The following is a 15,255-nucleotide window of genomic DNA, read 5'->3' as shown; positions in this document are numbered from 1 at the left end:
CATGTAAATTTTAAAAAATAAAGAATTATTAAGGGAGAGCTGTGCCGAGGGGGAACCAGGCGTGTGTGGACCAGGTTGCCAATTCAGTGGCCTTCTGCTGCTACTGTCCTTCACTTAGGTGCCTCCACTTGACTAAAAAGTCCTCCAAAGGTTATAGGCCACAGGAGCACCAGAGGAACTTTATTGATTGTACCCAGAAACACTTTTGTCTTTTCTGTGCTCTTCTGATTAAAACTGTTAACCCAGCATTAAATGACATGGAGGTAGTAGGCGCTGTGTACAGTCGCACATGCAGACCCAAGTCTTTCCAGATCAATATTCTACATGGAAGCACTGGTCTGCTATGGCTAGGCTGCCTTCTTTTTCTTTATTGAGACCTTGGCTTTGGCGTCAGTTTTTGTCCTTCATCTTTCAAACTCAAACAGTTTTAGTTGGAAAATGGAGACTGGGTAACCTGCCTGGTCTCCCATCTTTATTTGTAAAAAGTAGAGAAAAGAAAAAGGGTCATCCTGTTTCCTTAACAACAAAACCCAAATCAACTACACACACCACACTGCCAATCTCACTGCGGTGGACTGTTTTAGGAAGGAGAGGAATCACCAATGTAGGAGGCTATGAGAAAAATATAACACTGACTCCCTTCTTGATGGCCCCGAAGCACCACCCAACATTTCTCTGCCAGTGCTCTATCACGTTTTAGGTATGATGTGAAACGACATTACGGCCCAGTGTGAAGTCAAGATAGATTGAGGGCCAAATGCAAAGCATCATGGTAATGTGGTCTGCATGGTCTACTCTGGTCAAAAACGTTGGAAGAACAGCAGGTGGTCTGAGGCAGAGGCATGGAGAGAAGTGCCAGTCACAGCTCTAGCAGATCTTTCCACTGTTACAGCCAGTCCACTGTGACAAGAAATCTGATGCTGAAATGAAGGTCTTTACTGGGAACACTTTGGTCTTAATTTTGAAACTTGGGAAGAGCTATAGATTCAGTGCTCTTTCCAGGCTTTTTCGTTCTGGAGTTTAAAGATCAAGATTGATGCTGAGGATGGAGCTCTCGCTGCACTGGTAGACAATTGAGAGCTCTCCTGCTTGGGCACTGCCCCACTGTCACCACTTTCTCAGCCAGTTTTCCACTATTCTGTGGGCCCCCTGACACCTTTTGTGTGTGTGTGTGTTTCGTGTATGAGTCGTTTGATCAAAGGGTTTCTGGACTAGGAAGGGGGATTAATGATTGGTAAGGAATTTGCAGTTTTGTTTGGTTACTCTCATGCTCAAGACAGAGCTGATGCGTTTGCTCCATCGGGGAGGCACTGAGATACAGTCTAGAGGGCAAAGGCAGGAGCAGAGCCCACAAACTAGTCCAGAGTCAAGTATCCAGCATCTGGCTGGCTCATGACGGTTACACATGAAAGAAAACTCAGTTCCCCACCCCCCTTGAAAAGAACATTGTGTACATGCATGCCACCTAACACTCTCCTGGATGTCTTTCCCCAAGCATACTTCAGGGTCCATAACACCAAACTCCATTGTTGAGCATGTGCTGAAACTTGGTAGGTCAATGATTTGAAGAGAAAACTGCATTCTGCGTAATTTTGGTGACATTAATTGCAAAAACAGCTGGCGTCTAGTTTCCTAAACCTGTCTTAAAAATAACAGCGTGCGTGTGTGCATGTACAACCAAGCCCACCTTGTGCCACACAACGGGTCAAAACTCTTGAAAATGAAAAAAACCCCAAAAGAAATAGATCCAGACCACCAACAATCTACCCAGAACAAACCAATAATGGAAAAGAGTTCTCTCGGAAGTCCTGGAGCCAAAACTTAAACTGAAATTTTCTCAGTGCATACCCCTAGTTAAATCCCTCCAGAATAATAGATCCAGCACATACACCTTTACCTAAGAATGTCCTCTACAGTAGTAATTGTGGAGGTTGTTAGGCAACTATACAAGCAGCTTCTGTCTGTGGAAACACTCCGTTGGATCCAAACACAAGCCTGTATTGCTGTTGGTTTTCAAAGACTATTTCGTGAAACTACCTCCCTTCTGCAATATCACTATTCTTATTCATAGAGCTGTTGGCTCAGTTTTTAATACAGGTTGATGCCAAAGGAAAACCTGCTGGGAAATGTTACCCTTAAATGCTCTCCATGAATTCTACAAATGCCAATGTAGAGCAGAAGGACAAAGAGGCAGTGTGCCACCCATTTGGGCATGAACAATGCACAAGATGGGGGAGTATTAGAGAGGGAAGGCTCATGTACATGCTTAAGGAGAACATTCTGCCACCACCTAGTTATAGGGCACGTGGATAAGGCACAGAAAGAAAATGCCCTTTAACTGCTGTGGTGATTCTTGGGTCCAGGGCGGAATCTAAACAATACTAAACCTAGAGCTAGCTTGGACTAAACTGTGAGTGTTTCTTTAGGGGAATAACGGTACCAGAGGAGAATATTTTATGGCAAAAGTTACAGTGATGTAATTTACTAGAAATCCTTGATTTTAATCTGATCACCTCAGGGTGGCAGTTTCTGCCAAGGCAGACTCTCTTTCTGGAGGTTACCTAATCTTTTCCAGCTAGCGTGACTGAATTGTCTCTCTTTTCCTTCCTCCAACCTCTGTCTTTCTCCTTGGTGGGCCACAGTTTTCTTGTATCACCTTGGGCCAGATTTAATGCACAGCAGGGGGATGCAGGCCTCGGCATCACAACTGGGGCTTGGGGCCAGAAGGGGGCGTGAGGTGAGTCAAAATTCATCATATTCAGCATGAGACAGGAGAATTTATGGCTTCTACCATAAGTACAATAGCAAAAAAGAACAATATATACAATCAAAAACTATCCTTTTGACAGGAGGTTTGCTATTCATCAGCTGGCAACTCAGAATCTAAAATGGTCATTTGAAGTTGATTTGCATCAACTGGGGTTTGGTGTTATGTACAAATTTTACTGAACATAGAATAGCACATCTTCCTCCTGCCCACAGAAATACAAGAATATGAGCGTGGTAGGGAAAGGGTAGTGATGGGGGAATGAGAGAGAGAGCAGGAATTTTGGTAATACATTAATGAATTCCTCGTGCATTCAGGAATGTGGTAATAAAGTGACAGCCCAGTGACTGAGAAAAGTTACAGCAGAGGCTGCAAGAAAATGAAGGAATTTGCTGCGTAACTGCCACAGCTGAAATGAGCATAAAAAACTCCAAACAGGTGTGCCTTCTGCTATCACTTAGGGCAGCTGATCAACACCAACTGGACAGCATGTGACTGCTTTTCCGCAGCAGTGCAAGCTGGAACTTTTAAAGAAAGCATCCCGTGATTCTGGGGGGAGGTGAGGGACATAACTTAGAATGTGCTTCGTGGGCTGCATGAATGTTTGGGAGGCAAAGTCTGCTATCTTTCATAAACTATAGCTTGTGCAGGCTACAATTTGGCATGAACTAGGCCGATGTGAGTAAAGGCTAGACTTTTCTTCTTTCTTGTGTGACAAATTCGCAGCTTTCCCCAGCACAGCAGTTGACAGTTGACATCTGTAACTGTCATGCAGCTTTTAAATGCACAAAAAGCTTCTCTGTAGAATGGAGGTGGCTGGCAACCCTAAATAATTTCAAGCAGTTTTGGTTCAGACCTGGCTAGCATTGAAATCATAATGCCAAGTTTTGTTAGCCATTTTGTTAGCATGTGGTTGGGGAGTTTTTCCTTAAAACTAATGAGCATAAAAAATATCAACTCTACCCATGTTAAGTTTTCACACCAGCTCAGTGACACCAAGCCCTTTCGAAAGCACACTATTTTATTTTATTTTTGTTATTTATATATTAATTAAAATATATACACCCAGCTGTGCCTCTTCATTAAAAGTAGCAATTGGGGCAATAAACATGCTGTTGGGAGCAGCCACATGGTGCTAGGGATCAGCTGTGGAGGATCAGGCCATGAGAACATGTATTGGAGAGCAGGTAACGTGGTTTTAGTCATGGCTGATGGATGGGGCCTAATCATATTGCAGTAAATTCAGTTCTGTCTTCCCATGTACATTCAGTACATGAGAAGATGCAGCACTAACACTGGAGCATCCTATAGGATCTGTCAATCCCACCTTACAGTCCAATCCTAAACAGAGTTGCGCACTTCTAAACTCATTGATTTCAGTGGAGTTAGAGGGCTGTAATTCTGCTTTGGATTGAACTGTTAGATGCTCTCACTGCTGTGTGGAATCAAAGGAACAACCATGCCACACAACTTCCAAGAAGATGGAAAACTAAAATCTCAAATGACAGCTTTGTTTGAAAATATGAGATAATATAGTATATTGCCTGGAGACATCTGGCAGTATATAGCAGCTGTGAAAGCAGTGTTATTATCTATAGCATTATTTCTATCAAAAATCACTAACAGGTGAACACTCGTTTGTGAATTTGGCCTTTGAGTAGACATGGTGTGGAGCTGGAATCTACCAAATGTAATCTCTAAACCACTGCTCGGCTAAAGAGACAGAAACATCTGAATCATTCTGGCTGCTTCCACAAGGGGGCGTGAAAACATGCTCCTCACAGCAGAAAAATGGTGGGGACCGCAGCGGCCACATAAACCTGTCCCTGAAGTGCTGCTTAAAGGGCATGTGTTGCTGATATCATTAATAAGATTATAGATTAAGCCAGGCTTCAGTCTCCGTGAATTTAGTGTAGATAGTTCTAGTTATCAGAATGATTCCATAGTCCTCCAGGGCTACCACATACTGGCAGAAAGTTCAGCTTGGCTCAGCAAGTCTTTCAGAATCCCCATCCTCCTGCCCAATGTACATTTCCTCATCATTTTAAGATAGTATCAGAACTGTTTCTACAACATATTGAGCCGGTCCAATCTGGCTAGTATTGCTACTCAGACTGGCAACTGTCCAAGAAGTCATCCCTGTAGCCTGAGACCTTTGCACTGAAGGATCATCTGCATGCAATAAAAAGAGCAACACATTGAATCCTTTGAACTACTTTTAACTAGAGATGCCAAGAGATGTTTCTGGAGTTGCCTCCTTGCATAACATGCATGCATGTGAAAAGAGGGGGTGGGGTAAAATCCTGTTTGCATGTTCTGACACAAAGGATTTGGCAGCTGGCATAGGACCCAAGTCAGATGAAAGCACAGGAATATTCAGGCAGTTTTAAGCCAGCAATTTTGCTAGTCTATCAATCACATGTCTATCTTCCCTTTTCTAAAATACATACATTCAGGAGTATTTATGAATTGGTTAGACTAAAACTTTAGTCCCAGAGGTGTTATGTCATGTCATGTGCAAGAGAAAGCCTTTTGCTTTATGGAATGACTGTGCTGTAGGTGAAAAGTCATGTAAAAATCAGAGTAGACACTTGTTTCTCCTGTTTGCACTAGATAGTTTCTCTTCCAGATTGGCTGACCTCCTTTTAGAAGGTGGAGCTCCAGAGCTTTATAACTCTGAGGCATATCTATTCAACTTCTTTGCCAGAGAAGAACTTCCACTTATCCTGGGATTTCAGAGGTTAGTACTCCATGTCAGAAAATGTATTTAGCAATCTCTACTGCAGACCTTATCCTTGAGAGAAGATAGAAGGTTTGAAGAGAGCCCTAGGTCCCATCTGGGATTTAAAGCCCCCCCCCCTTCCTTCCTGAATATTTTAGGTGGACAAGGTTGTGACTGAAGAAAAGGAAATTATAAGCTTTCCTCCTATCTATTGAGCTGAAAGTAGGGAACAGTGCAATAGCTAGATTTCTTAAATGCTGTGTGTGTGTGTGGGGGGGGGGTTTAAACCAAAAAGAAGCATGCAATAAAGTTGCACAGTTTTGCCTGCAGTGAGGTTCTTCATGCAATCATTCATGCAAATTATTTCTTCTGATCTGAACAGGAACCTGAGAATTTATAGCCATGGCTGGAAAACCCAGGCTCCATTACTTTGATGGAAGAGGCCGCATGGAGACCATTCGGTGGTTATTGGCAGCAGCTGGAGTTGAGGTTTGTTTTTATTGCTTGGGGCAATGTTGGAAAATGCATTTAACCAGGAATCTGTATCATAGGCAGTAGCTGATCTAAGTGCAGGTTAAAAGTTACAGTATTCGCCTAGGATTGGGGAGGCTGGAGTTTAGATCCACCGGCCTCCACCATTGCCATGAATCTCATGGTTGACCTCAAGACAGTAATTCTATTTCAATCTAATTTATCTCACAAAGTCATTGATGTGCAAATCATTTTATACCTTATCTTTCAGATACAAAACCATCTTTTAACATGCAATTAGGCTTTATATTTGCCCAAGATCCTCATGGTATCCATACATAACCTCCCGGTTTTCTTTGTGTCGGAGGGAATGGACTATCAATGTCTGTTAGTACTTGCACAAACACCAGGTCTTCAGAGGGGGCAATAGAGCTTGAAAGACAGTTAGGACACCAAGAAAAATCTGGGAAATCTGGATCTGGGTTTCAGGGATCTGAAAGGTAATCTGGGATTCCTGGAATCTGGGAAAGACTCTCTGATCTGGTTCAGCAAGATTGGAGATTCCTGGATTTATCTGGGGGCTACCTTGGGGGAGGGGCATGATGCCACTTTTCAAGCAAACTTCACTAAATTTCAGGGAATCTACTCCTGACTTACTTTACATTAAAGACACTCCAAGTTTCAGAAAGATTTGAAACTGGGGTCCAATTCTATGTGCCCCCAGCCACTCTCCATTGTTTTCTATGGTGGAAACATTTCCAAGGAGATTATCAGGCAGAAACAGACAGGGGGAAGGCAGCCACTGCCTAAAGGTGCACTCCTAAATTCAAGCTTAAGGTAGAAAAAGCCCAGCAGAACCAAACTGAAGCAAGGGAATGGAAACCCCATAGAACCAAAGTGAAGCAAGGGAGCCAATAGCAAAGCAGAGATTTATACCCAAACCAAACTGACTCAAGGAAATATTGCAATTTATCCCAAATGAAACAGTGTCACTCTCAGAAGCCAGGCAGACAAGGAGAGTTCTTGTACACTCACTCTCCCCTTCCTCATCCCTCTCCCCTCTTGGGAAAAAAGAACACAGGAGAAGACATGGAAACAGCCAGCCAAGATTTATCTGGATAAACCCAGGTTTAGTTGGGAGTCTTAATTTGTGTCCTGGATTGGATACGGGATTCTCTAATTTGCAGATTTAGCAAAAATCTGAATCTCTTTCCTACCAAGGAAGGAATTCCTTTACAACAAAGTACTTCTATTTCCTTTTAAAAGCAGTGAGCCTAGTGAGATTCCTATTCTGCTCACTATGAAAATCTGCTAACATGTTGCACATTGTATTGTCTCTAGTAAATGACAAGTGGAGGGAAGGTTCCAGAAGATTCTGGTCACAGATGTGTCTTTCTGCTGGAAGAATGGTTTGTCAGCAACAGCATACCTGATAACCTTCTTTCAAGATCTCCAAAAGTGATCATGAAAGAGGAAATGAATTAGGGACTTTCTAAAAGTTAACGCAGAGACTTCAGCAGTGCTGAAATTGGAAAGTTATTCTGACATTCACGAGATTCCTAGCATCTTTTGTATTTTTAATTTCCAGTATGAAGAACAATTGATTAAAACAAAAGAAGATCTAGAAAAATTAAAGAAAGGTTAGTAAAATGGATGAATGTATTATATATCTGCTGCAGAGGATACAAATAACAGTTTTCTGTAATCATTGAATCTTAGATGATGAGGCACACAATCCCAATCTGCATTTGGCCCATGAGCACAGGGAAATTGAGTTCCCAGGAGGAAAATTGTACCTGTGATGTGACTGACTGATTAAAAATCAATTGGGGAGAATCAAACATAACCCATAGAAAACTGCAATATGTAGTTTGGCCCTTAAAGTTTAACAGTGCAGAGCAGACAAATCTTAAACAAGCTAGGAATGACATTATCCTCTGAATGCACTGCATATTTTGATTGAAATTTCTGCAGTTTCAAGGTAGAAGCTATTGTCAATGTTCTTATTGTATCATAGTTTGAGAACTATTTTATAATCTAGGAAGTAATTTGAGGTTTTCGACAGTATTTTATATATTTTTATTTAATAGAGAGTTGGTGCTGAAGTTTAGCTAAATATCCATTTTAGGAAATAGGCTGGGTAGCCTTAATTAAATTAGTTTCTTTATTCAACCTCTATTATTTTACTTTGGAAAGAAGCAGGTAACTTTAACACCATCAAAAGCAGAATGCAAGAGCAAGACCTAAATTCCAAACAAGAGCTGTGCTGCTGAAAGGCACTGTCTGGATATCCAGTAATTGAATTAATTTCTCATCTTCTGTTCACAAGATGGAGCCCTGCTCTTTCAGCAAGTGCCCATGGTGGAAATGGATGGCATGAAGATGGTGCAGACCCGAGCGATCCTCAACTATATTGCAGCAAAATACAATCTCTGTGGGAAGGACCTCAAGGAGAAAGCATTGTACCGTAACATTGCTAACATTTGCTACTAAATACACATTTCTGCTTACTACGGGTGACGCAAGGAGAAATCTCTAGTTTCTGTCATGACCTGCTGACAAGTTATGAATCAGCATATTTCAGCTCAGGGCCACTGTCAGCAGGGACAAAAAAATAAAAAGTGGATTGTGGAGCAATGAGAACTAATTTGGCCTCTCAGTCATAGCAGGCAAGGAGAAAAAAATCCTTTCTCTCAGCAAACAAGATTGTTGAATTGCATTTCTGCACGGACATCTCCATATCACTTGGTCCTGTCACATGTACATAAATGTCATGCATTCCAATTGAACAGTGCATGTGTATCACTGTAGAAATCCAAAACGTTTTTTTTCTTTGTTTTTGGTAAGCTGGATGAGACAATGGGTATGCCCTGTTCAGAAGTCCAAGGAGGTTTTTTATTATTAGTTCAAAAGTGGAATCAGCTGCCTAGGGAGGTGGTGAGCTCCCCCTCACTGGCAGTTTTGAAGAAGATGCTGGATGAATACTTGTCATAGATGCTTTAGGCTGATCCTGCACTGGGCAGGGGGTTGGACTAGATAGTCTGTATGACCCCTTTCAACTCTATGATTCTATGATTCTATGAATGGTGGTTGTTTGTGTGCAGGGGAGGATCCAACCTTTCCCTCAGTACTCATTTCCTAAATTGAAATGTGATTATCAGAAGGCATTTAATGTGTAGCCTGTCCCAATGGGATAAATATCCATTTAATGTAAAGAGCTTGCATGGAGGAAGGATTTTTTTAAAAACCCTCTTCTGTGTTTTCGCATGGGTGATATTAAAAGAAAGATGCTTGGGAGCTTCAAATATGGAACCCCCAGCAAGTGTTTCTAGTTTGAACTTTGGTCTTTATTCCTTAAAAGAAGTTGCTATACAATTGAGTTCTGCAGTGCTGGTGTTGTGTACATTTGTTTGATTAAAGATATATCAGCTACACCCTAGCAGAAAGGCTAATCCACCCTTTCCCATTATTTGAGAACAGATATCGCTGAAAGTAGTAAGAATAAAACAATCTCACCTCTGTTATCAGTTTATTAGATTGCCTTAGGCAATCCACTTTCTTGTTCCCTTCTTTGCAATATGGCCGTAATAGTACCAGCCTACCTGACCAGGTGATGTGCATGAACCAAAAGGCTTCATGCAAAGATATTGGAATTGAAGGTCTTGAACATTCCAAAGTGCTAAGTCCATTCTAAGAATTATTGTCTATCTGTAGTCAGATTTGTATAATTTAGTTCAAGAAAGGAATGCTTCCGCTCTTAAAGAAATCGGTCTCATTACTCTGAAGTCCGTGTATTTAAAGGCAAGCTCTTTAGCTATCTGGTATCATGTCTATACTCTCTTCCTTTCAGAATGGATATGTATATTGAAGGTATTATGGATTTGAATGAAATGATTATGATGCATCCTTTCAAGCCAGCAGATGCAAAGGAAAAAGATCTTGCACTGATCATTGAAAGGGCCACCACCAGATATTTTCCAGTCTTTGAAAAGGTATGATTTATGCAGAATACCTTTGGTCAAAGAAGCATATTTTAAAAAGAAAGAAAAAGGTATGTGGCAGCCCAAATGTAGCCTTTATAAACCGTTTTGGCTGCTGGTTGCTGGTAGATTTTTTGTACTGTTTCAGATACAACCCATTTAGCTGCCAGTTGCTAACAGACTATTTAACTTTTTCAGACAAAGCCACTTGTAACTCATTAAAAAAGTGGGATAGAGCCATTTTGAAAACTGTTTTTCCCGTTCTCAAGTTCTCAATGCACATCCCATTCACTGAGGACTGTACATTTTGAAATGCTTCCGACAGTGCCACCTTTTCTTATTTTTCCCATCCAATTTCAGCATGTTTTAAAAAAATGTATATAATTTGTAATGTATACAAATTATAATGATAAATGTGTCAGGTTCTCTAAATTCTCAGCTTTCATTTTGTAAAAAAGCACGTCTTTAGCCCCTTCCATTATGAACATATGTCTTTTCCCTAGAGACTTACTTTAAAAAAAAATGAAAGCTGTGAATTCAGAGACTACCTATCATTATAATGCTATAGTGATATAGTGATATTTTTGTGCTGATTTTTTTTAAAAATTGCACATGTCCTGATGGCCCATGTGAGGGGATGAACCATCTCTGGCAACGGAAAAAGTGGCAGTTTTCAGTGACTATAACAACACACACACAGTCTATACGCTAGCTATAATACTTGTAATTAGTTTGATAGAGCAGGGGTGTAATTTTTCTTTGAAGTTTCTCTACTTGAGATCTGCAACTTTTAGGTAAGCAATGGAATGTTCTGGAAGATTAAAACGTCCACCTACTACTTTTTGAATGCTGTGATTTTTGATGTCTGATCTATGTATTATAGCTAGCTTCCTGACCTCTAATTTGCAATACCCCTCCCCCCTGTTGCCACTTCTTTAATCTGACAAAGGGAGCTTCGGCTCTCAAAAGTCGAAATCTAGTTGGTCTGTAAGATGCAACTAGACTCAAATCTTGCTCTTCTACTTCAGACCGAAACTATCACTGGCACAATTCCTTTCCTTATTCTAGTGTTTCTGAAACTTCTGATAACTGAGGCATAGTTATTTTTCTGAATTAAAATTGAAGGCACACTCCAATCTAAAAGCAAACCTTTTGGGCTGTCAGAGAGTGTTTCTGTATGTGACCCTGATCTCCATGTTCTGTGCTGGAACAAGGCAAGTACATCTCAGTGACTCATTCAGAGATGTAGCAGACATACTTCTCTGTAAGAAGACGATTCTGCTCTACATCTTTCCAATGGTCAATTATTTTAATCATTCTCAATGCAACAATACAGCAGAATTATCCTACTCCCAGAACTAGCCTATTGGAAGGAGCCATGATCAAAGAGCAGTTTCTTATGCAGAGAGTCAATCCTTAAGAGCATTGTTACAAATTCTTACCGTGAAATGTTACACTTTGGGTATATGCCATTTTCCTGGAATACTGTGAGCCTCTTAAAATGTTTCCTGCTTTGTAGGTCCTCAAAGATCATGGACAGGATTATCTTGTTGGAAACAAATTGAGCAGGGCAGATGTTCAATTGCTTGAAGTTATTTTAATGGCAGAAGAGCTCAAACCCGATATTCTGTCAAAATTCTCTCTTCTAAAGGTAAGCAATGTAATAACCCTTAGCAAGTTGTGAAGGATGCAGAGAGACCATTCCTTGATCAAGTTCACCAGACCTTGCTCAGACTCTTCCTGCAACCATACAGGAAAACAGTTGCCACTGGTGGTTATTTCCATCACCTTTAAGTAAGGCCACAGGAAGGTTGATGCTATGTTTAGTTTCCCCAATTAGTCATGTAACTATATAGACAGAGCCATTCCTGATTTATGCCAGATTGATACTGATGGATTTTAAATGTGAATGGTTTGTATGTAGGAACTGTTTATGTGGTATGTCTGTAGAGCACAGGATCACAGGTCCTCATTTCAGTCTCTTGATTCTGTATAGGAACAGCATCTCATAAACATATAATTCACCTGCCCACAAAGGTTGCACCATTAATTCAATGGTGGCAGCAGACACTGTGTATATTCTTTTGTGGGCACATACCTGCTGTTCCCCCTGCATACAGAAGAGCTCTGTATGTTCATAGGCAGAGTCCTAGATCAGGATAACTCCAGTATTTTCAGGTTTTAGTCTTCTTTTGCCTCAGGTGTGTGGTTTGGGGATTGTGACTGGAAGTTTGTTTGTTTGTGTTTGTTTGTTGTTTATAGTCCACCTTTCTCACTAAGACTCAAGGCGAATTACACAGTGTGAAATTAGTACAGTCAGTATCAAGGACAATTTCATAAACAATGCCGTAGGGTAAATAAACACAAGTTTACAAAGACATAACATTAGTAAGAATCCAATAAAGAATTGAAGAAATGCTGAAACAGAACATAAGCAATTCTAAGACTGACATAGGAGCACGTATTTAAAGCAACAGATAGTACGTAGTTCTTTCCAATCATGATTCCCAAACCACACAACATTACTGCTCTTCATTTACTATGTGCCCTGCCATGATTCTGGTTGCCACATTAAATTATTTTTAAAAACCTAGTCTCACTTAGTAAATGCTTGTATTTGATTAAATTCCATTTGTAAATATTAAAATCAAATAATGGTTTATAAAAATGATTTTATTTATTATAGCCCAGGTGGTATCTCTGACAGTGAAAATAAATGGGTTGGGTTTTTCCTGGTTTTTTTTTTTAAATACCAACTTTCCTTTTAATGTTGCATCAAGGCATAGCATTAAATATAATTGTGACTATAACATATAATAGAGAAGTGACAGTATATAATATGTATTTCCTCTGGACATAACTTTACTACAAGTAGATAGAGTTTTTATCAGTCTGATTGTCAAGACTGGAAACTGTAGTTTGATAGGGGTACTTAGGTTATTTCTGACAGAGTTACTGAAGCAGCCCCTAGGATTGCTTGAGGAAGTGGAATTACTATTAAACTAATTTACGTTTGGGGTGTAAATATGCAAGCCTCTACACCTAGTGTTTCCCCCCCAAATGATCGATTTTAAGTGCAATAAATTGCCAATATTTTTATTTGCACAACTACTTTTGAGGATTTTTTACAGTTGAGGGATATCACATTTTCCCAGCACTGGATGCATTGCACTTAGTATCAGATAGGTCAGATGCTTTCTTCACTAACATAGCCATTGTTATTCATTCTCATGCGGAATATAATTGGATACCACATGTGACATGGATGGCAAAGAAGGAAGACACAACTAAATCCACCCATGCCTGGAACATATGGTTTTCATTATTTTAATGGTTTAGAAGCTAAGACTTCCTTTGGTGTATCTTTCCAGCACTGGGAGGATATTCAACATGGATGGATAATTATAAAAAACTCACACCATGATTCCTTAATTTTATTTAGATCTTCAAAGATGCTTTTTTATCAGGATAGAAGTCTGGATATCAACAATCTTCTCTGAATGAGAAATTTCACATAAAGTCTAAAATGTATATGTGGTCCACATTCACTAAGTAGGCAAGCAAACAGACTGTAGACATGACCAAAACATAATTATGAACTTGTTTTCAGATTTCTGCAATCCACACCCTATTGGATTGTTTACTGACTTGCTAGAAAATGCTTCTTGTTCTAATATTCTCTTCCTCCCCTCAGGCTTATAAAGGAAGAATAAGTGATGTCCCTACAGTCAAGAAATTCCTACAGCCTGGTAGTGCGAGAAAACCACCAACAGATGAAAAAAAGATTGCCGAAGCAATTAAGATATTCCATGGCTAATGTAGCTACAAGCTACATGTTAAAATTGGGACACTCTTCAAATAATTTTTAAGAAGATAACCTTACCGTTAAACAAGTACAATTTCCAGAGTAACTACAACATGAAGTTAAATGTAGGACCAAGTGGCAAGATTTATGAAGCAAAAGTGATGGCAATCATGTGCTGCTAAACCAAAACACAATAAAATATTCTGCTTTGTTGGTATTTTGCTGCACAATTGTTTGAATTGTGGGTGACATGTCTGAGGTGGCATAACCACATTGACAGACACCAGTTCCCAAGGGTAACTTGCATGAATTTTATGGGCAAAAAATAGATCTTGTTAGCCTGGTCACATTCAGTAAGAGGCAGATTAAACCAGAGTGTTTCAATGGACAGCTGAGAGGCTCTGTAGAATTCAAATGTTCCCAGTTCTCAGTTCCCTATTTGGAATCACAGTTCCTAGTTCCTTATTCTCAAAACCAAACACAAATATTGGGGAAATTGAAAAGCTCTGCACCCCGAAATAAAGTTTGTAGAAACACATATCATAGACCTCTATATTCAGCAGACTCTGCCCTCTAAGGGGATCTATACTGGGTGCTCCTACAAAGCCCAGTTCTTGAGTTAACAGCTTAAAAGTAGGGTGCTCCCAGAACAAATCAATAAGCAAAAAGGGGGGTAGTTGGAGCTGAAAAAATCTTTGGATCACCCCAAATCACACAGTGCTGAACTCCAGAGACTGTCCCCTACAAGAGGATGTGTGCTGGTACTGATCCAAACAGTGGTTCTGGAGCTATGACCTCCTATTTGGCCTGCATCCCAGAACCTTGTATTGGGAATTGCTGTGAATAAGGAACTTGGAAAAGATACAAGCCCTCTGCACCCCAAACAGGGTTGCCAGGTCCTCCATCCCCTCCGGCAGGTTGCACCTACCTTATCGTTTTCCCTGCTCCCAGCTTGTGCAATGAGGTCACTTCCAGGAAGTGATGTCACGTGCTGCCCTGGGAGCACTCTTGCGCTCCCCAGGGGGGGCCAAATCAAGCCTGATTTGGCCCAATTCAGCCCATTTTGGTGTTTGGCTCAGCACCAATCCAGTGCTTGGATCAGCACCAGTACATGTGTTTCCATTTCCCCCAATATTTACATTTGGCTTTGCAAATAAGAAACCAGGAAGTACGAATAAGGAACTGGGAACCAGGAACCAATTTCAGCTTCGTAGAAGGCAACATATAGACACCAGACTGAAAGAAAAGCCTAGAACAAGAAACAGTCATAGAACACCTTAAATGCTATCAGATTTATTGTGGCATCATACCTATTTCTGCCTAATGGCAAAATTTTACACATGCATGCATGCACACATGTACACTCTCAAACACAGAGGAAAAAAAATTGGGAGCAGTGGGGCCAAAAGGCCATGGAATTCCAGAGAAGTCTTCTTGTAAGTTTTGCATTTTGTAGGCTTTTATCCCCCCCCCCCTCTATTTTGCTCTGCACCCATGTGTGTATGTGTAC

General features: G+C 40.5%; 1 protein-coding gene across 1 annotated transcript; it reads left to right on the top strand.

Annotated features, from left to right (window-relative positions):
* Positions 1–5,409: 5,409 nt before the first annotated feature.
* LOC129331105 (glutathione S-transferase-like) lies at positions 5,410–13,962 on the top strand. The gene is made up of 7 exons (XM_054981455.1): positions 5,410–5,507; positions 5,872–5,978; positions 7,549–7,600; positions 8,290–8,422; positions 9,811–9,952; positions 11,460–11,591; positions 13,635–13,962. Exons 2-7 carry the CDS (start codon positions 5,892–5,894, stop codon positions 13,755–13,757), a joined length of 669 nt encoding a protein of 222 aa, XP_054837430.1. The 5' UTR covers positions 5,410–5,507; positions 5,872–5,891; the 3' UTR covers positions 13,758–13,962.
* The last annotated feature ends 1,293 nt before the right edge of the window (positions 13,963–15,255 follow it).

The sequence above is a fragment of the Eublepharis macularius genome, chromosome 1 (genome assembly GCF_028583425.1).
Source record: "Eublepharis macularius isolate TG4126 chromosome 1, MPM_Emac_v1.0, whole genome shotgun sequence".
In the NCBI taxonomy this organism is placed as follows: Eukaryota; Metazoa; Chordata; class Lepidosauria; order Squamata; family Eublepharidae; genus Eublepharis; species Eublepharis macularius.
This window is presented reverse-complemented; position numbering and strand designations above follow the sequence as displayed.

What these genes read in the sequence shown, in the direction of transcription:
- LOC129331105 (XM_054981455.1), top strand. Translation starts at nt 5,892, where the DNA reads ATGGCTGGAAAACCCAGGCTCCATTACTTTGATGGAAGAGGCCGCATG. An exon ending in TCTAGAAAAATTAAAGAAAG is followed by an intron (nt 7,601 to 8,289) that starts GTTAGTAAAATG and finishes TCTGTTCACAAG; the next exon opens with ATGGAGCCCTGCTCTTTCAG. An exon ending in CAAAATTCTCTCTTCTAAAG is followed by an intron (nt 11,592 to 13,634) that starts GTAAGCAATGTA and finishes TCCTCCCCTCAG; the next exon opens with GCTTATAAAGGAAGAATAAG.